This window comes from Tachyglossus aculeatus, chromosome 22 (genome assembly GCF_015852505.1).
Source record: "Tachyglossus aculeatus isolate mTacAcu1 chromosome 22, mTacAcu1.pri, whole genome shotgun sequence".
Classification (NCBI taxonomy): Eukaryota; Metazoa; Chordata; class Mammalia; order Monotremata; family Tachyglossidae; genus Tachyglossus; species Tachyglossus aculeatus.
In genome coordinates, this window is record NC_052087.1 from 6250743 (window position 1) to 6274139 (window position 23397).

The 23397-nt window shown below is 37.7% G+C and overlaps 1 protein-coding gene across 1 annotated transcript in view; it reads right to left on the reverse strand.

The window, feature by feature from the left end:
• Positions 1 to 23397, reverse strand: part of DCDC1 (doublecortin domain containing 1) — a 405509-nt gene that overhangs the window by 317003 nt on the left and 65109 nt on the right. Inside the window, exon 6 of the mRNA XM_038764553.1 lies at positions 23090 to 23256. Within this exon, the coding sequence (XP_038620481.1) occupies positions 23090 to 23256 (167 nt within the window). The remainder of the gene's footprint in view (positions 1 to 23089; positions 23257 to 23397) is intronic.

Genomic DNA, 23397 nt, shown 5'->3' on the forward strand with positions numbered 1-23397 from the left:
TTACAGATGAGGTAACAGAGGTACAGAGAAGTTAAGTGACATGCCCAAGGTCACAGAATTAGACCCAGAATTAGAACCCAGGTCCTTCAGATTCCCAGGCCGGGCTCAATGCATTAGACCATGCTGCTTCTCCATTAAAACCCACCCAGCACACTTTACTCTTCTATTACCAACCTACTCACTTTTCTTTGATCTCATGTTTCCCACCACCAACAACTTGCTCACGCCCTCCTTCCAGACTGGAAAACTCTCCAGCTTCATAACTGACTGACCCGCCACTCGCTCCATCATCAAAGACCAATCAATCAATCAATTATATGAATTAAGCACTTACTGTGTACACAGCACTTTACTAAGTGGGAGACTGCAATATAACAGAGCTGGTAGACACGTTCCCTGCCCCCGATAAGCTTACAGTCTAGAGGAGGAGACAGACATTAGCAGAAATAAATAAATTATGGTATGTACATAAGTGTCATGGATTTCGGGAGGAGTGAATAAATGGCACAAATCCAACTGCAAGGGTGATGCAGAAGGAAGTGGGAGAAGAGGAAATACGGGCTTAATCAGGGAAGGGCTCTTGGAGGAGATGTGCTTTTAATAAGGCTTCGAAGGTGGAGAGAGTAATGAAGATGGAGGACATTCCAGGCCAGTGGCAGGATGTGAGCAGTAGATCAGTGACAAAACAGATGAGATCAAGGAACAGTGAGTAGGTTAGCATTAGAGGAGCAAAGTGTGTGGCTGGGTTGCCTATCAACCTCCGTATCAAGCAAAAACTCCTCACTATTTGCTTCAGAGCTCTCCATCACCTTGCCCCCTCCTACCTCACCTTCCTTCTCTCCTTCTACAGCCCAACCCACATATTCTGCTCCTCTGGTGCTAACCTTCTCACTGTGCCTCATTCTTACCTGTCCCACCACCAACCCCTTGCCCACATCCTATCTCTGGCCTGGAATGCCCTCCCTCCTCAAATCCACCAAACAATCACAACACTCCCCCTTCAAAGCCCTACTGAAGGCTCGCCTCCTCCAGGAGGCCTTCCCAGACTAAGCCCCCCTTTTCCTCTGTTCCCCCGCCCCTCCCCATCATCCTGGCTCCCTCCCTTTGCTCCCCTCCCCACTCCAGAGCACTTGTGTATATATGTACATATTTATAATTCTATCTATTTATATTAATGATGTGTAAATAGCTATAATACACAGTAAGCGCTCAATAAATACGACTGAATGAAAGGTGATTGAATACTTTAAAGCCAGTGGTAAGGAGTTTCTCTTTGATGCAGAAGTGGATGGGCAACCACTGGAGGTGCTCAAGGAGTTGGAAAACATGGCCTGAATTTTTCTTCTGGAAAAATGATCCAGGCAACAGAGGCAAGCATGGACTAGAAAGGGGAGAGACAGGAGGTAGGGAGGTAAGCAAGGAGGCTGATGCAGTGATCAAGATGGGACAGGATAAATTCTTGAATTAAGGTGGTAGCAGTTTGGATGGAGAGGAAAGGCCAGATTTCAGTGATACTGTGAAGGTTGATTCTACAGGATTTGGTAACAAATGGAAAATGTGGACTGAATGAAAGAGAAGGGTAGAGAATAATGCCAAGTGACAGGAAAGTTAGAGGTACGAAAGGGTTTGGGTGGGAAGATGAGTCCTGTTTTGGACATGTTAAGTTTGAGTCGGAGGGACATATAAATAGAGATGTCCTGAAGACAGAAGGAAATGCAAGACTACAGAGAAGGAGAGAGATGGGCTGGAGAGGTAGATTTGTGAATCATTCACATGGAGATGGTAGTTGAAGCCACCGAAGCAAATGAGTTCTCCAAGGGAGTGGGTGTAGATGGAAAATTGAAGGGGACCCAGAACTGAGCCTTAAAGATCTCCCACAGTTAAGGGGTGGGAGAGAGAAGAGGAGCCCACGAAAGATGCTGAGAATAAGCAGCCAGAAAGACCGGAGGAGAACCAGAAGAGTTAAGGGACCGTCTCTATATGTTGCCAACTTGTACTTCCCAGGCGCTTAGTACAGTGCTCTGCACACAGTAAGCGCTCAATAAGTACGATTGAATGAATGGTCAGAAAAACCAAGCTTGGATAATGTTTCCAGGAGAAAAAGAAGATCTAGACTGTGAGCCTGTTGTTGGGTAGGGACCATCTCTATATGTTGCCAACTTGTACTTCCCAAGCGCTTAGTACAGTGCTCTGCACACAGTAAGCGCTCAATAAATATGACTGAATGAATGAATGAAGTGTCAGAAAAACCAAGCTTGGATAATGTTTCCAGGAGAAGAAGAAGATCTAGACTGTGAGCCCGTTGTTGGGTAGGGACCGTCTCTATATGTTGCCAACTTGTACTTCCCAAGTGCTTAGTACAGTGCTCTGCACACAGTAAGCACTCAATAAATACGATTGAATGAATCAATCAATCAAAGATCATATCTCCTGCAAGAAGCCTTCCCTGCCAAATCTCTCATCCCCCATTCCTATTTTCCCTCTGTATTAGGTCTCCTATCCACTTAGTCCCACCCACTTTTACCTTTGGATACCCACCTCATCCTTACAGAAATCGTGTACATAACCTCATAGTTGGTTGCTCTCTTACCTGAAATTTATTTTAATGCTTGAGGGAAAGTAAGAGGGGAGGGCAAGTGAGGTAAATGAGGGCTCAATTAAGGAAGGCCTCTTGGAGGAAATGTAATTTTAGTAGGGTTTTAGATGGAAGGAGAGTGGTGGCCTATCAGATATGAAGGGGAAAGGAGTTTCAGGCCAGAGGAAGGAGTGGGCAAGGGGGTGAGATAGATGAGATCATGGTACAGGCAGTAGAATGGCATTAGAGGAGCCAAAGTAAGCAAGTTCTGTTGTAATAGATGATCACCAAGTTGAGGTAGGAGGGAGAGAGCAGGTTTGCGGGGTGGGGTGTGGGGGGGTTAATGGTATTTGTTAAACACTTACCATATGCCAGGCACTATACTAAGCACTGAGATATAACTCAATCAGGTTGGATGCAGTCCACATCCCACATGGGTCTCACATAAGCGCTTAGTACAGTGCTCTGCACACAGTAAGCGCTCAATAAATACAATTGAATGAATTCATTCATTCATTCAGTCGTATTTATTGAGTGCTTACTGTGTGCAGAGCACTGTACCTTAGTACAGTGCTTGGGAAGTACAAGTTGGCAACATCTAGAGCCGGTCCCTACCCAACAACGGGCTCACAGTCTAGAAGGGGGAGACAGACAACAAAACAAAACATGCGGACAGGTGTCCAGTCACCAGAATAAATACAAGTACATCATCTTTTGACTTTCTCTTAACTCCGTGAGTTGGGTCTCTCAACCCTGGGTGGTCCATTTCCCAAATCATTTTTTAGTTTTTTATCTACTTTTCATGCATACCCAAGGATTAAAAGATGACTCTCTGCTAAGGTAAGGAATATCAATTAATTCTTTGCTCTGGGGAACAAAAAAAAGTAATCCCTGCTTTCAAGAATTATGACCTAACATTGTTGATTCTAGTATAGTTTACGATATTTCAGTTAGAAGGACCAAGCTCTTCTTTCTGTAAATCCTCAATAGCCTAGTCATATACGGTCTGTGCACCCAGACTTGATAGTAAAATGAGTTTGATTTCTATGTTTGGTAGTTGAGAAGATATAGTTACCTATGTATGTGTGTGTAAATATATTGAATTCTATATAAAATAGCATTATGTAGTCTGACTAGAAATTAGAAAATCAGGGATTTTCTGTAGAACTGCAAGGTGAAAAAATGGATTTAATTGACATTTTAAATGTCAATAACTTGTACTTCCCAAGTGCTTAGTACAGTGCTCTGCACACAGTAAGTGCTCAATAAATACGACTGATTGATTGATTAAATGAATGAATGAATAAAGATGGTTGAAGCCATGAGAATGAATGAGTTCTCCAAGGGAGTGGGTGTAGATGGAGAATAGCAGGGGGCCAAGAATTGAGCCTTGAGGCACCCCCACAGTTAGAGGGTGGGAGGCAGAAGAAGGGCTAGAGAAAGAGACTGATAATGGGATAGGAAGAACCAGAAGATAGGACAAAAAGTAGGAGGTGGGTCCTGGAGGGCAGTAAATAGCTGAATTTCCTTCCATTAGCTTTTTAAGATAGTTCTACGGATTCCACAGGCCATTGTCTCACATGACTATTGTCTTAATGTTCATACAATGCTTACCTTGGTTCAAACACCTCCCCTCCTTCACTCTGCTCCTTTTCCCAGCCCTCAAAATTTGAAGTGCTTTAACTGACTTGAATAGAGAGAATAAAGGCCCATTTCAATTGCTGTTTGCTCTCTACTGAACGTTAGACTAATGACAGATCTTTAGTGTCTTAGCATAAACTGCATTTTTGTTGAATACAATTTAAAAGATAGCACGTATTTACAAACTTAAAATACAATTTTAAAATCACGTGTTTACATTACTGTTTGATCATGTACTACTTTATTTTCATCTCTTTTTAAAAGTCCTTTCAGAGCGTCTTGGTCAGTTCTGTGGACACTGGCAAAACACGAATTAATTTTACATCATTTCTGGTGGAAAACTATACTCTGGTTAGCACGCTTTTGCTTAATGATTTTCATGGAACCAATTAAGAGGGCTAACATGGGAGTCGATGGATTAGCACAGGTTATATGTTCTCCTCTTGCTCTACCAAACTGGTGACAGATTATAGAGCTAAAGAGCTAGATGAACAATTTATTCATTGCAAGGTTAAATCTTTATGAAAATGGATAATATATTTTTCCTTTTAGCCTCTCAAATCATGAACAGCTATCACCTAGTTTGGATTGGCAAAAGGAACCACAACCTTTTTTCAACATCACGTCATGGCTTTCCATTGCAGTTATTCATTATCTGCCTCACAGAGCAAATTCATAGACAATGTATTGATTTATTCTTTTCGGGTTTAGTTTCTTCTTGTTGAATATTCAATGGGATTAGTGTCACCAAGTAAAAGTTTAAATTTGATCTGATTTATAGTTCTTAGGTTTTAAAGGTAAGCATAATCCAATAGCAGCTCATTTTATGATCAGATTTACATCTCCCCAGTAGAATTATGAACTGATATGAGCAACAGAAAGGAGAGATTTTCTGAGGTGACATCCAAGGAACGATAATTCTTTAGATCAAATAAATCATTTTACATGGGAGCTTATTAGATATTCACATAGAATTATACGTCCTGGTAATACAAAATATCATCACTGCTGAATTAATAAAAAATTAGTGTGTTTTTAGAGACCAAAGCTGAAGGTCAAAATGATAGTGGTGTGAGGTGAAAATATTATGCAGAGGAATGATCGGATCCTCAAAGAGTTAATGAAAGCAATGTAAATATCATGGGAAGGACCCCTGATGAAGCTCTCACTGAGAATTATGCAGATTCTGATGGGAGCCTCACAAGCTCTGATTTCCCCCAAGGATTGATGAACTAGTACAAAATAATAGGAAGTGACAGGAAACAGATGATTGAGGTCTAATTCAATGTCATCTGAAAAGACAATATACTTTAAATAGGGCCTGAGGAAAATTATAGGTTACAGTTAAGATAACGGAAACATGCCTTTTATCATTATACTTTACTAATTTAAGTTTAAGTACTTATCTGCTCTAAAAAGATGTACTAAATTTAACAGATAATAGTATACAGTAAAACTTACTATTTCTAAATATGATTATTAAATCCAAAAAAATACACATTATCAAAGCTTAAGCCAATTTAAATTTGTGACATGGAAATGATGAATCAATAATACTTGATATATTCTTAAGAAATAGTCATTTTATACACCAATATACAAAGAATGATATATTGAAAAAGGCTTATGATGGTCTCATATTTTATTACAGTCTCTTCTTTGTAAATGCAAAGTCTATATCAAAGGAACTGCATTACTCTATTTATTTATTTGTACATATTTATTCTATTTATTTTATTTTGTTAATATGTTTTGTTTTGTTGTCTGTCTCCCCCTTCTAGACTGTGAGCCCACTGTTGGGTAGGGACCGTCTCTATATGTTGCCAACTTGTACTTCCCAAGCGCTTAGTGCTCTGCACACAGTAAGTGCTCAATAAATATGATTGAATGAATGAATGAATAACCCTACTTGATGCTTTATTTCTTAGTTACATACAGATTTAATAGTTTTATACTTAAAAACTGAGGGAAAATAAGTATATATAGTCACATCAATTCAAAAATAATTCTTTATATATATATATATATATATATATATATATAAAGAATATATATAGTTAAGAAGCCCTCAGATCTAATTATAACACAAAGACTATTAATTTAATTCACAAATCAAATTTACTGCCTGGAAAAAGATAATATAATAATGATATTAATAAAAATGATGGTATTTGTTAAGCGCTTACTATGTTCTAAGCACTGGGGGGGATACAAGGTGATCAGGTTGTCCCATGTGAGGTTCACAGTCTTAATCCCCATTTTACAGATGAGGTAACTGAAGCACAGAGAAATCAAGTAACTTGCCCAAAGTCACACAGCTGACAAGTGGCAGAGCAGGGATTAGAACCCATGACCTCTGACTCCCAAGCCCGTGCTCTTTCCGCTGAGCCAAGCTGCTTCTCTAATAATAGTTTTCCTAGAGCTTCCCCACAAATGCACAGATTTTTTTCCTACCACAAACTCATTCTGAGACGCACCCAAATGCAGTTTAAGAAGCATTAAAGCATATTGAATATGTTCTGAGTCCAAAATTTGACATTAATTCCTTTATAGCCCATGCTCTTTCCACTGAGCCACGCTGCTTCACTGTATCTAGTGATGACTCTTTACCACTGACTTTAAGGCATTCCCCCAGCTTTCCCTTCTAATGGATTGTTTTTCTTCACCAGCTGCTCCTCTGCTCGTCTTACCTCCTTCCCTTCCCCACAGCACCAGTATATATGTATATATGTTTGTACATATTTATTACTCTATTTATTTTTCTTGTACATATCTATTCCATTTATTTTATTTTGTTAGTATGTTTGGTTTTGTTCTCTGTCTTCCCCTTAGACTGTGAACCCACTGTTGGGTAGGGACTGTCTCTATATGTTGCCAACTTGTACTTCCCAAGCGCTTAGTACAGTGCTCCGCACACAGTAAGCGCTCAATAAATACGATTGATTGATTGATTATGGAGACCTTTGCTATACTACATGCAGCTTTCAGTTCCATTAGAACATCATGCAGGCCTATGACTACCCAAAATAAATCTTCCAATGCAGAAAAACATAAAAGAAAAACATCATCGGGCAGAATAAGGCAGTCCACGAAGTTCTTCCACCGCTCAATCATAAGACAGAACCAGAGACGACTAGAACGCTGGTACCTCCTGAGCAGTTGACAAAGAGCCACCAGTGGAAAAATCTGCTGCACTCTAAAGCCTCCTTTTCTCCGTGCGGGCCTTCCGGATAGAAGGCAATTCACTCAGAACTCCAACATTTGAGCATAAAATGATTTACTTTGGGTGATTTTTCTCCGAAGAATAAAATAACTGCTCTAGTGGGAAAATTGAGTCATTCTATTTTTTATATGAAACAGCTCATGTGGAAAAAAAAACATACAAGTGGAATAAGTGGAATTCAGTTGTAACAGAAATTCTCCTTGAAGAAAATACCACAGATCTCCGACAAGAGCAATTGCATTTAAATCCAATAACAATTCAGTACAGCAAAATACAGCAGCTATGCCCTGAATTCAAAATTTCTCTGCTAAATAAAGGTTGTTCATTTACAACCATTTAGGTTTTAAAATCAGACTTTAAACTGATAAAATGGAAAAGATAGGGCACAATAAGTATGTAAAGAATGAAATAATCACATGCATTTTCCTCAATTTTACTTTCAATTGAGAGCTAAAGTTCTTGCCAGGTAATTTGGCCCAGTACCATGTTTGTTCTCTACCAGTTTGATGCAATCAGGAACATATGATTGCTGGGAAAAAAAAAAGGAACTTACTAAAAAAACTGATTTTATCTAAATTCATCATTTTGATTTTGAAATTCCTATTTTTATTATTATATTGGATAAGCACTTGGTATGTGTAAGCACTATTCTAAATGCTGGGGTAGATACAAGTTATTCAGGTCAGACATAGTCCCTACCCCTACGTAGGAGGGAGAATAGACAGTGAATCTCCATTTTAAGATGAGGAAACCGAGGCACAGAGAAGTTTAGTGACTTCCCCAAGGTCACAAAGCAGGCAACTGGCAGAGCTGGGATTAGAACCCAAGTCCTCTGGCTCTCAGGCCCCTGCTCTTCCCACTGTGGTCTGCTGTATTGTACACCCCAAAGTGTTTAGTACAGTGCTCTCTGTACACAAAAAGCACTCAATACATATCAATGATTGATTGAAAACCAACTGCCTACCTAATCCTAGGGTAACTTTTCTACAAAGGACTACAAGTTTTTCTCCAAATAAAAAAAACAAACGCTTACATAATTTAGACACAATGTAAATGTTCTGGTCACTGAAATTCTACCTTGATTTTTATTCTTTCTGACATCAGGTTCTCTGGCTACATGCAATGTCCATTGTTTGGTGACATTTGCACTAACAGTCAAGAACTCAGTTCTATTTCATATGATATCAGAACACTTCTAAGGAAAGCATAAGGTTGCAAAAGATGGAACTGCATGGAGGGGTTAAAACGTTGCAGGATGCAGCTTTTTGCGACATTAATGAGAATTCCTGGAAGTTGTATAAAGCCAAAATCTGACTATTGACTTACAAGCTTTTTTTTATCAGCGGTTGTGAAGAGAAATAGGTACACTAGATGTGGAGCATCTGGCTAGGAAAGATCACAACTAGGCAAGAATTTGGTAGATGGACGTGATGCATTTTTGTTTCAGATTAGGACAACACAATGGCATAATTATATATCATAGAATTCAAAACATCTCAGATCTAGGAAATTATTTTTAGAAAGACAAGTCTATTTTCATGCAGTATCAAAGAATCCACTATTTAAACAAAATTTTCCAATGTGTGATGCACATTTTAAATTACACAGCTGATAATATATAATGCACAACCTTAAATAAAATAAAACTCCTTGGATTCAGTTGCTGAAATAGAGACAAATGTAACTGTAAAGATACTTCCTTTTAGAGTCTTTCAAGTGTATCCACAGACACATTAATACCCTGATACTGAAAATGAAGATATTAAAGCTATATAAAGATATTGCATCCTTTATTCAACCCCCTCCCAGCCCCACAGCACTTATGTACATACACATACTTTATATGAATCAATCAATCGTATTTATTGAGCGCTTACTAGTACAGTACTAGTACAGAGCACTGTACTAAGTACTTGGGAAGTACAAGTTGGCAACATATAGAGATAGTCCCTACCCAACAGTGGGCTCACAGTCTAGAAGGGGGAGACAGGGAACAAAACCAAACATATTAACAAAATAAAATAAATAGAATAGATATGTACAAGTAAAATAGAGTAATAAATATGTACAAACATATATACATATATACAGGTGCTGTGGGGAAGGGAAGCAGTAAGCTCACTGTGGTCATGGAACGTGTCTACCAAACCTGTCATACTGTACTCTTTAAAGTACAGTGCTCTGCACCTAGTAAGTACTCAATAAATATGATTGATTGATGTTAACTCAGAGAGGCTAGATCTTGTTTGGCTATGAAGTGGGAGTAAGTCCCAGGCCAGAGGCAGGATGTGGGCAAGGATCGCCAGTGAGATAGATGAGATCGCAATACAGAGAGTAGGTTGATGCTAAAGGAGCAAAGTGAGTGTTCTGGATCATAGTAAGAAATCAGAGAGGAAAAACAGGAGGGGATAAGGTGATTGAGCAAATTAAAGCCAATGGTAAGGAGTTTCTGTGGGATATGGAAATCCCACAGAACGTATGCATGACTCTATTTTATTTGTGAGCCCACTGTTGGGTAGGGACTGTCTCTATGTGTTGCCAATTTGTATTTCCCAAGCGCTTAGTACAGTGCTCTGCACATAGTAAGCGCTCAATAAATACGATTGATGATGATGATGATGATGATTTGTACCTATTTATTTTGTATTTGTGCATATTTGTTACTCTGTTTTATTTGTCCGTCTTCATTACTCTATTTTATTTGTACCTATTTATTACCCTATTTCACCTGTACCTATTCGTTACTCTACTTTAGTTGTACCTATTTGTTACTCTGTTTATTTCATCTGTACGTATTCGTTACTTTATTTTATTTGTACATATGCATTACTCTATTTTATTTGTACCTATTTGTTACTCTATTTATTTCATCTGTACCTATTCGTTACTCTATTTTATTTGTACGTATGCATTACTCTATTTTATTTGTACCTATTTATTACCCTATTTCATCTGTCTCCCCCTTTTAGGCTGTGAGCCCACTGTTGGGTAGGGACTGTATCTATATGTTGCCAACTTGTACTTCCCAAGCGCTTAGTACAGTGCTCTGCACACAGTAAGCGCTCAATAAATACGATTGATGATGAAATACGATTGATGATATGGAGGTGGATGGGCAATAACTGGAGGTCCTTCAGGAGCGGGGAAACTTGGACTGAATGGTTTAGTAAGAAATGATCCAAGCAGCAGAGTGAAGTATGGACTAGAGTGGGGAGAGACAGGAGGCAGGGAGGTCAGCAAAGAGGCTGATGTAATAGTCAAAGCGGGCTAGGATAAGTGCTTGAATGTGCTTAGTAGCAATTTGGATGGAGAAGAAAAGGTGGATTTGAACAATGGTGTGAAGGGAGAACTGAAAGGACTTGGTGACAGACTGAATATTTGGGCTAAATGAGAAAGATGAGTTGAGAATAGGGCCAAGGCTGCGGGCAACTGCTGAAGAAGGAATACTGAAGTGCTTATACCATTGGACTAACACAGGAGAGTACTGTGGGAACTGCATTCTTATAGTTGGACCTGAGAAGATCAACTGGCCCAGCTTCCTATCTCCAGGAAGGTGAATAAACTGAGTCACTCTACACAAATAGTTGTCTTTTTTTTCCCCTCCCTTGTTAGCCCATTTCTGTGTTTTATCAAATTCTACGGAAGTAGCACATAGTGGTACAATTTAGGGATGCCTAAAATCTCTTCGAGTTTAATTTGAATAAGTATTTAATCATTTGAAGAAGCAAAATGCCAGTTTATGAAGTACCAGAATGCAAATCCCAGTCCTGGCCACATTCATGTGGTTCAGTCCCAAATGGGGCGGAGCCATCTAGCCATGGTTCTCGTTACTGGATGGTATTTTCTATAACTTCAATTCTCTTTCCATCCACCCCTATCGGGATTTTGATCAAGAAATTAATGGACCTAATACGTTTGGGAAGTAGAAAGATTATTAGTGGGAAAAGTAAGGTCCTTATGGGCAGGGACCATGTCTACCAACTTTACTGTACTTTTCCAAATGCTGCACACAGAAAGTGCTCATTTTTTAAAATAGTATTTGTTGAGCACTTGCTACGTGCCAAATAAGAGCTGGAATAGATTGAAGCTAACCACAGATTGGACACAACCCATGTCCCACGGAGGGCTCAAAATCTTAATCTTCATTTTACAGATGGGGTAACAGGCACAGAGTAGTTAAGTGGTTTGCCCAAGATCACACAGCAGACATGTTATGGAGCCAGAATTAGAACCCAGATTCTCTGACTCCTTGCCTGTGCTCTTTCCACTAGGCCACGCTGCTCCCCTGTGAATACCACGGATTGATTAATTGATGTATTTTCTTCTCTCCTAGCTTATAAACTAGGAGAGAAGAAGCTAGCTAGCTTATACTCCAAAGATTGCGTTTGGATATTTGAACTATTTAGAAGAATCTGCTAAAGTATTTGAACAGAACCAGAGGTTAACTGCTCAGAGGCAAATCATATATCCAAATCTAATCCTTGGAAGACAACATAAATGAACACAGGCCATAGATTATTAATTAGGGACATATCTTTTAATATCCCTTACTTTTCCCACTAATAATTCATTTTGGACTTCTAAGATTTATGTTCTAAATTATGAGATGGAGTACCTCTAGAAATCATTCTATTAATCAACAGTATTTACTGCGTACTTACCGTGGGGAGAGCATCGTACCAAATGTGTGGGAGATTACAGTAGAATTAGTAAACTCAATGATTATTACAATCTAGGAGAAGAGACAGACCAGAGGAAGCAGTAAAGTATGAATCTATGAACAGAAATTGCTACGGGGAGAGGGCAAGGGGAGGCGGGTACCCAAGTGCTTAGGTAGTATTGAAATGTGTTGGTTGAATTTAAGTTAGGGAGATCATCATCATCAATGGTATTTATTGAGCACTGCATTAAGCTCTTGGGAGAGTACAACAGAGCTGGCAGATACATTCCCAGTCCACAGTGAGTTTACAGATTAGAGGGGACGACAGTTAGGAGAAATTAATCAAGGAAGGATTCCTGTAGGAGATACAAATTCAGAATTTCTTTGAAAATGTGACAAGTGGTAACCTGCCAGTTATGGAAGGAGAGGGAATTCCAAGCAGAAAGGGTTCGTGTGAGCAAGAGGTAGGTAATGGGAGGTGACATGCTTAAGAGGAATGAAGAATGTACATGAAGTGTGTATTAGGAGAAGAGCAAAGCTAATTAGGAGGGGCAAAGCTGGCTACATTAAAACAATGGTCAGGGGTTTCTGCTTGATGCAGAGAGGGATGGGCAGCAATTGGAGGTTTTTGAGGAGTGGGAAGAATTGTGCAGAATGATAAAAATAATAGCTATTATTATTGTTATGGTATTTATTAAGTGTTTACTGTACTAGGTGCTGTGGAAGATGCAAGATAATCAGGTAGGGCGTAGTCCCTGTCAAACACGGGGTTTACAGTCTAAATAGGAGGGAGTAGGATTTAATTCCCATTTAAAGATGAGAAAACAGAGGCACAGAGAAGTTAAGTGATCTGCCCTAAGTCCCTCAGTATGCAAACGGAGGAGGCAGCATTAGAACGCAGGCCATCCGACTTCCATGCCCATGCTCTTTTCATTAGGATACAGAGTTTCTCAATGATATTTTAGAAAAATAGTACAGTGCTCTGAGTGCTACTGAGAGCTCACCTCCCCCAGGAGGCCTTCCCAGACTGAGCCCCCTTTTTCCTCTCCTCCCCATCCTCCCTGCCCTACCTCCTTCCCCTCCCCACAGCACCTTTATATATGTTTATACTGATTTATTACTCTATTTATTTTACTTGTACATATTTACTATTCTATTTATTTTGTTAATGATGTACATCTAGCTTTATTTCTATTTATTCTGATGACTTGACACCTGTCCACATGTTTTGTTTTGTTGTCTGTCTCCCCCCTTCTAGACTGTGAGCCCGTTGTTGGGTAGGGACCGTCTCTGTATGTTGCCAACTTGTACTTCCCAAGCGCTTAGTACAGTGCTCTGCACACAGTAAGCGCTCAGTAAATACAACTGAATGAATGAATGCTCTGCACATAGTAAGTGCTTAATAAATACCATTGATTGATTGATGATCCGGACAGAGAAATGAAGAATGGGCTGGCTAGGGGAGATAATGGAGGCAGGGACATCGGCAAAGAGGTTAATACAGTAGTCAAGTCAGGATGTGACAACTGTTTAGACCAGCTTGGAGGTGTTTGGAGGGAGAAGAGGGTGGGATTATGGGAATTTCGTGGAGAAGGCATCAAAAGGATTTGGCAAGGGACTGAATGTGGGGGTTGAAAGAGAGTGGGGGTCAAGGCTAATGTCAATGTTAGGGAGCTTAGAGACGGGGAGGATAGTGGTGTTGTCAACAGTCATGCAGGTGTAAGTGGACAAGGGGATTTGGGAGGGAAGATGAAGACTTCTGTATTGGACAGATTGAGTTTAACAACCATGGAGAGATGTCCTGGAAGCAGGAAGTAAATGCAAAGATTGAAGAAAGGGATAGAGATTGAGGATGCCATGGAAGATTTTGAAGTCGACCACATGGAAAAAATAAAGAGCAAAAGAGAAGTACAGTATACCAAAAAAGGAAATAAAGTATACCAAAGGCATACTAATCATCATCATCAATCGTATTTATTGAGCGCTTACTATGTGCAGAGCACTGTACTAAGCGCTTGGGAAGTACAAATTGGCAACATATAGAGACCGTCCCTACCCAACAGTGGGCTCACAGTCTAAAAGGGGGAGACAGAAAACAAAACCAAACATACTAACAAAATAAAATAAATAGAATAGATATGTACAAATAAAATAAATAAATAAATAAATAGAGTAAAAAATAAAATAAATAAATAGAGTAAAAATAAAATAAATAAATAAATAAATAGAGTAAAATCTGCAGTTGGCATAATTCAGCAATAGATTCATAAGTTCCAGAGTTGGATTTGTATTGTAGTAGCAGTAGGAATAGTAATGGCATGTACTGAGCTCCTAATGGATGTGAGGCACTGTACTAAGCACTTGAGAAATATGAAAAAACTCCTGACACAGTCCCTGCCCATAAGGAGTTTGTACTGTAATGGAAGTACAAATACTTTAAAATAGAGTAATCAAAATAAATAATTGAATGTTACAACTTAATCAACGTGCATATACCCGTACATATCCATAATTCATTCATTTATATTAATGTCTGTCTCCCCCTCTAGACTGTAAGATTATTGTGGGCAGGGAATGCTGTCGATTACACTGTTGTGTTGTATTCTCCCAAGGGCTTGGTAAAGTGCCCTGCACACAGTAAGCACTCAATAAGTGTGCTTGATTGACTGGTACCAGTATCAAGACCAGTATAAATAAGTACATTAGAGCTAAAACTTATCCCTCTCTTCTGCTTAATCATTTACATCTATTTTATGGTGAATTACATAATAAAAATTGATAATCAAAATACTGCCATGGTTTAATTTCAGTTTTGAGAGAACAAATTTTCAAGTGTACATATATAAACACATAGAGAGTGTGCATAGATAGTGTAGCGATAAATATAGCAATTTAAAAAAAGAAATTTAGTAAATCTTGAATGGGGAAAACAGCTTTACCAAACATTTTTCCTGTTGACCCAAATCAATCAATCGTATTTATTGAGCGCTTACTGTGTGCAGAGCACTGTACTAAGCGCTTGAAATCAAATTAAGATATTAGATCTTTATTAATTAGATTAGATATTAGATTAGATATCGGATCAAACCAAATTAAGATATTAGAAAAATAAAAGAAGTTATGAAAAGTTTCTCAATTTATAACTGAATAAACTGTGAGGATGGAAAATTAGAGATTGAGTCCCCAAATTCACTACTAGGGTGAATAGCAAAAAGCGATTTAGTTAAATTTGTGTTGAGTTCGAGTGATTAACATTTCTTCAACACAGTGATGCTATTTGGGAGGGAACGAAAGGAAGGAAAAAAACCTAAAGATTTCCAAAAGTAGCCTTCAGCTTCTTACTGCCTTACTTCCTTTGATCAGTCAGTTTTCAGACTTCGGAATCATTACAGCTGTTGTGAGAGTGGCAATTCAAAGACAGCACAGATCCACTGAGGCAGAATACACAAAATACTAATCAATCCTAAAGACAGTCCGGGGTTTTTTGCTCAACAATGGTGGCTTCAATACTTCCTCAGTGCTTTAAAAAACCACCCCAAAACATTCATATTCTTGTCCATTCACACAAGCCTCTCAGCGAGCAGGGTTTGGGGAGGAGGGGTGTCAGGAGGGGGGCCCAGGATGTTGACAGAACAGATAGGATGTCAGGTGAAGATGGAATGCTGTGCCCTCTCTAACCAGCTGAAGACTCTGCATGATTGTTTTCTTACAAATAATACCTGTGGGTGTTGAAGCTGTTCAGGGAATCTATCACCCGCGCACTCTTTCACTTTGCTGCTGTAACTCTATAAAATGTATTCTCCTTTCCAAAGAGCCTTGGGCAACAATACCTGTAGGTGGTTGAGTGATTTAAAGAAAATTTGTCAAACCTGCTTGCATTTGCTGAACAACTTTGTGTCTCATTTACTTTCAGTTTTGAAACGCAACGGTTTCTCCACGACGCGATCAAAACCTGCAAAGCAAACTGGAGCAACATCTTGGATTTTTAAAGCCAGCTGGGAAATGGGTTTTGAACTCTATTCTAATTGCTATTGCGGAATGCAGTTTTCCTTAGACGTGGATCATATTTTGGAGTACACGAGTGTACACATTCTCTCCCTCCCTCTCTCTCTCTCTCTCTGTCTTCCCCCTCCCCAAATTTGCATGTGAAATATTTATTGTGGGAACTGTTACCAAGTTAATGTATGAGAAAAGCCGAAGTATATCTTCTTAGAGAAGAAAAAAAATATATTACTATCATTTAAATATTAAAATTTAAACATATCTATTCTATTTTATTTTGTTAGTATGTTTGGTTTGGTTCTCCGCCTCCCCCTTTTAGACTGTGAGCCCACTATTGGGTAGGGACTGTCTCTATATGTTGCCAACTTGTACTTCCCAAGCGCTTAGTACAGTGCTCTGCACACAGTAAGCGCTCAATAAATACGATTGATGATGATTTAAATACCAATTCACTCTTCTCGGGGAAACCTGCAAGCCTGGTTGACTTCTACAAACTGTCCATCCAGATTGCTGGATGAAAAGGACTGCCGAAATGAATGGACGAATAAAAGCAACTCCCCTCCCCCATCTTTCTGAACAGATTTGTTAACTGTTTATGTTGAAAGCTGCGCTGTACTCCAGCGAAGTGCACATAACGCAGAGCTGGGGAAAGCTCTCGCAACCCATTTTTAAAAGTTATTTATGATACTGTCTCTATTACAATTTTACTCTTTCAATAGTAAGTTTGGAAGAGACACGCAATCTCAAGTTCTACGGAAACCTGTGAAGTTGGTCTCTGCTGAAAGAACCAATTAATGTAATATTGAACATACAATGAAAATTACACTCGACAAAAATGGACGCTTTTCCGTCTTCCTGGAAAAGGTCAAAGTGACTTTTCGAACTGAACTCTTAAAACGGATGGTACAGTCCCAGTTTTTTCCACAGCTTCCAAAACACTGTGTAATAAAGACCTGTTTTGATACAAATATACATATGGTAAATCAAATGCAATATTTCACCCAAAGTCCAGAGTTGCTAAATTAAATTGATATTGATTATTTTTTTATGAAAAGTAAACAGTGCTGTTCATTCACTAGGGCAAAATTAACACCAAAGAATTACATGAAGAGAAAACTGAAAATTCCATACACTAAGCTGCTGAAAAATTCTAAAAATTCTAACAGCTTTCTAGAAACCATTAGACATTAAATTCAGTATTTCTTTGGCTGTGACGGATAATAGTCAAGGAAAAAATAGATTTCCGATTCTGTTAAAATATGAGAAAAAAAAAGAGCTGCTATTTATTGGTTATTCAGAGAAAATTAAAGGACAATACAAACTTTTTTTTTCCATTTTCTCATAACCAAAGCAGCTTTGTGACAAGACAAATGAACCGTTCCCCACGGATACACATACATGTCACTGATAAATGACGGAAAATAAACAGGGCTTTCACCGCTTATTTTCCCACTGTAGTCTTTCCTTTTGTAATAATTGCCTTTGCACAAACTCTAGATGGCAATATTGCACTTACTGTATTTCCAAGAAAAGTGTCACATTCAGTCCCTATATATCCTCTTTATCAACATTTTATGTGCCACAGATCTATAGCCTCTTATTATAAGTGTAATGAAGCAGAAGTTATTGAGGCATTTTATTGATTGCTCAGATCACAAGTTTACTGTCATACTGAATTGGCACCTTACTCGCTGAAGCAAACTGCTGACACCTTTTTAAAAAAGTGACAACTACATCTATTTCATGACCAGAAATCCATTTTCATCTCTATCAAGACAAGAATGCAATTTTCACTTCATTTAACTGATGTTAGGCCTGCTCAAGGCATGACACTTCGAAAAAGACACAAGTTTAAGGTTCTTAAAATACTTTGAGTAAGTAGAATGCAGTTGGGTTGTGGGAAAAATTTCAATCATTCCTCAAATCTACAAAAAGCCCAAGAGTCTAAGAAATTATACATCAGAATGATCATTAGTACTGCGGTACTAATTGCATATTCTTTTAATAGCAAGTTATGTTGTTATTAAATAGGATTTTTGATGAAAATCTCAATATGCATTAAAGATTTTGCTCTAAATTAGATCCACTCAGGTAAATGGCCTAAACAAGACAAAAATATTTAATACTGCTGCGATGGTATGGTAAAGAGTATGGTAATTCTGACTCAACTAACAAAATGAACCACATTAAGAAGATTTAAAACCTATCTTTCAAAGACAGCACTGAATGAACTTTTGTCAGTAAATAAATTCATAAATGCAATTTAAGACCTTTTTGAATTAGACAAGTGGAATTTTGACTTCTCGCTTTGATATTTGTCATTTGTTGGAAGGATTTATAAAGATTTGTAATCCAGGAAAACAATACCTTAATGCATATTTATTTGCATTTTGAACATATAAATATAGCATATATTCGGAAACTACAATAATTCACTCATAATTCACATAATACATACATAATTCACTCTTTACACAAAATCCCCACCAAAATTAGCCATTATAACAGCTTCAATTTAAATATTATAGATACGGAGACAGAGATGTAGCTTAAATACTATAGATACAAAGGTATATGATATCTAAATTTTCTTGGCACTACATATCAATAGTGAAACTGTGATGGTAAGATGCAATGAAAAACTAAGGAATTTAATTTTTCCTAGTAAATACAATGTCCATGAAAATGAACAAGACCGACCCAAAATTCCCTTGGAAAGCAGAAAACTAATCAATTTAAAATATTTGTCACTAATAGTCAAAGGGACTAGTTAAAAATATATAGAGTTCTACATACAAATTCCTAGTTAGTAAATGGACAGAAATCATTGTGGGAAAAGTGAGGAGGGGAAAGGGGTAAATGGTTTGTTTGTTGCTATTGTTGTTTTTCCACAAGCAAACTAATATTAGGAAACTACCAGAGAAAGTGGGTAACATTTTAAAACTAAATCACATATACATGAATGAAAACTGCGTTTAACCTTCTGTAAATTAATTCCTTCAAATTGTCTGGATTCACAATGGGAAGAATCTCAAGCTCCATACTGGTTACTTCATAATTTAATCATGGATGGTGGAGATACTATAGTTTAGTCTTTCTTCTCTCTCTGAATTCCTCACAAGTACATAATGACTAATCAGTATGTAATGATGAAGTATTTTTTCAAGGTTTACCCGATTACGGTTTATTTTTTTAATGGCATTTATTAAGCCCTTACTATGTGCAAAGCAGATAATTGTTAAGTAATACTCTTTCTCAATAAACCCATCATAAAATAAAGTTTTGTTTTACCTACTTTACCTAAAATTTGAGGAAATTCTGTGACAACTAATATAAAAAGTTGAGGTACTATCCACAATAAATCACTTTGTAGAGTTTCAACTGCATTTTTCTAACTATATAAGCAATTAAGATAACATTGAAAATTCAGTAGGCATACAGAGTCAAATCTATTTTGCTATTCCAAAGAATTATGTATATCCAACAGTTTCCACGATCGAGCTTTCCAGATCATATGTCCTGATATCCCAACAATGCTTTATCAGTTTCTCTATCATGGCATATTTTTTGTTATGCTTTCTGCCGACATCTGAGTGTTTTATGCACGATCGTAAATAAAGATCGCGTTTAAAGATCGCTAATATCATTTTAAAAGGTAGTCAGTCTTGTGTTTTGGCCTCTGTTTAGTTGTGTTAGGCCTGTGAATGACAGCTTCCCTGCTTGAAGCATACAGAAAACACAGCCTTCCTCATTCACTGACAGTACTATGGCCTTTTCACACGTTCCTTCCACAGCAGTGTTTGTCCCCAAACACTGGAACTCAGCACAATGGCATTCCTGCTTCCACACCCCCACGAACAGCACAACTACATAACAAGAATGCTAATGAGAGAGCGAAGCCCCCAAGATTGAAAGTGTTAACGGCATTTCATACTATCACGCTTATGCTATTTCTGTTGTTCCCACTGTACTGAACTCGAACTCCTCTAATTCTGGCCTATTTAAAAAGCGATTCGACTTTTAGGGTAATTCACGTGCTCAATGCAGGTCAAACTGATTTCAGATGGTTAGCAACCTTAATAAAATTCCAATGTAAAGATATTTAAAGCATTCTTTTTAAGATGAGCCAGGGCTGCAAGTCTAATGAAGTCATTTATTTTGAGTATTCAAAGTCAGATTTCTAACTGCAAAAATAAAACAGTGAAGAAGATGGTAAGTCCATCTTTGTTTTCAAAATTGTTTTGTAAATAATTTTCTCAAAATGAGGCACATTTGGGTGATTCACACAACAAGAGGAAGTTTGTAATCATCTGGATGGAATCCCCGTAAAGGAATGATTCTTTGGAATGGTGGTATTTCTTTAAAAACGATAATATGCTGGATTGTATGCCATATTACCTCGACTAAGGTTGTGAAGTGCATTGTACTCTCCCAAACATTTAGTACAGTGGTCTGCACAGAGTAAACACTCAATAAATAGCACCGATAGTCTATTTGCCAGGTAAGATGAAGTGAAGATAGCTCAAAGTTCATTAGTTCTATTGTTACAATAAGGAGGGGGATTCTTTACTGAGGAACACTAGGTCCAAGTCACTCACAAAATACTGCCAGATTTAACACTTAACCAATGTGGACCTGAGAAAGAAGACACTCATAATGCATAATGGTAGTACAACGATGAGGGTCTAGCCAATGGAAATTATTTTCAACAAAAGAATTGCATCATAAGATAACATCCTGGGAAGAGACCAGACGATACATATAACTGAGAATGCTTGATGAAGCTGTACACTTGCACAGTAAGGCAAATCCAGTCCACTTAAGTTATAAACTGTGCATTTATCATATATAAAATTTAGTTTTCTTTCATTTCAATTTGTATATCCGTAGATATATAAATGGAAAGTACCATCTAACTAAAATTACACTATCCAAACTTCACAGTACCCCCAAAATGAGAGTAAAATAGGTTCATTAAAAGCTGTGGCAGAGTGACTAAAATTAGTATTCTGAAAGCTGCACAGTGTTACTGCTGTTGAGGTTTCACCAAATAATTGAAGATAATTTGAAAAATTGAAATTTAAAATCCCCCTCCATAGCAGTCTTCTATTCTCTCCAGAGAATTACCTTTCATACTGTTCAACTACATAGTTTTAAATGCACATATACTAAAAAGCAAGTGAGTTCTGTAAGTATTCCAGTTTTTCACAGAATAGCACAACTATGAAATTAAGGACAATTACATTACTTGTCAATTAAGTTCTTATTTTACTCTATAATGGCACATTTACAGTAATTAAAGAACAGTTTTTTGAAACTAGATTTTTCTTCCCTTCATATCATTACCTCGCCAAAATATTTGCGCGTCCATTTTAGAGGAATTGAAAAAAACCCTCTACTTTTTACTTTTCATAATCACAAAAGTGACTGTTTTTATTTTTAAAATATTTGATGCTTCAAATTATTGGCTTGTTACAATGTTCATAACTTTTATTACAGGAGTCTTTAAACTAAAAACTCAGAACACAACTACCCTTCTAAATGAAGCCCTTTTTTATTATGTCCTTTACAACTCCAGCAATCCCAAATTGTACTTCATTTTCCTCTCAGTGTTATTTCTGTTTAAAATCAACAAAAGAACACTGAAACCAAGATTAAATTGAAACCAAGATTAAATTATACTGAAATTCCAGTTTCAAACGCGCAAGTGTTTTCTCATCGGTCTTTTGAAACTTTTACTTAAAAACTGACATCTAAAAGGTGTATTTCAATTTTTTTAAAAAATATACTAACTTCATACTGTGATTCGTAAGTGCAGCGAACTTTTTATAGGTACTTAGCTTTGGGTGGAAAAAAAAACAACTCATCTTGGAAATGTACCTTTTCTTCTATTTTAGTCCCTTGTTTTTTTGTTGGTGGTGGCCAGATTATTTTAGCTCAAGACAGAAATATTGCTGTTTCATCTAAAATCAATGCAAATTATTCTTAGGGGTCAGACAGCAGGAGGTGCTATGGGAACACAGTGACTGAGTCCCCCCTCTTTTCTCCTCCCTCCTCCTGCTCCTCCCTTCCTGCTGCAAACACAGAATGTTGGTAGGACATATTTCAGAAATTCACCCTTCAACCGACTGGGGCCTGAGACGACTCCTCCACTTCCAGACTGGACACTTCAACTGGTAGTGTAATGCATAATTCTTATTTATCCTAATAAACGTGGATGCTTAATCTCGAACACAGAGCAGACAGAAGTTTAAAATTTGAGCGCACCGATTTTCACAAATGGATATTATTGTTCCGAATGAGAACATTAGACTATACTTTAATTCGAATACATCAAAACCAAGTTCAAACAAAAAAATGGGGAAGAGAAGAGGGTTAAGACAAACAAGATAGGCACTTGCACAAACAAAGCTACAAAAGAGCTAACCAGTCATACACACTATAACCTAGTTCTAATCCTACAATTCAAGTTTTTTGGTTAGTTAAATGAGCAGATTTGAAAGCCAATTAAAATAGCTCCAAATGGTTCTGTGGTCCCATAATTAAATACACAAATGCAGTAGACTATGATTTCAACTAAATTTAACAGGACTCCTAAATCAACACCTCTGATTTTAATACTGAGGATTCTTCTTAAAAGTAAATACAAACCTGAATAGCTCAAACCTGAAAAATAAAACACTTTGCATTTTCCTACTTAAAAGCTGTCTGTTTAGAAGTTTCAGAAAAGGAGTAGCTTTAGCTTGCTCAGTGTGCAACAAGAAACGAGGAGACATATGACATCCCACATCGAAAGACAGATACAATTAGCTCCATTATTGCTGGCTTTGAGATTATAGGAGAAGCGTTTTGGCTCCCTAACGGGTCCTGGAGCTCATGCAGTACATGTCACAGTAGTTCATGACATAATGCCAATCATTGTCTCTACACAATTCATAAGCACATTTTTAAAAGAAAAAAAAAGACTTTTAAAATTGGGACTACTCACCTGTCTACAATAGTTTTTTGCAGACTTTAATCGTTGGTGCAAGGACAAAAGAACTCCTTGGATGTACATCTTAGCTCCTGAGGGGCTGAAACCTTCTCCCTTAGAGACCCAAATAGGTCCCCGTAAAGGTGTGATGGAATTTTGCAGGCACTTATCAAGCAGAGGAACTGTACAAACAAAAGAGGGAAAATACATTCTTTTGACCCAACTGAAATTTACCGTCTAAAATGTAAACCCAACATCAGAGCTAACTCAACATCTATTATTTATATCTGACCTGGGTTAAGTCTTAGAAAAGCAACTCCTGC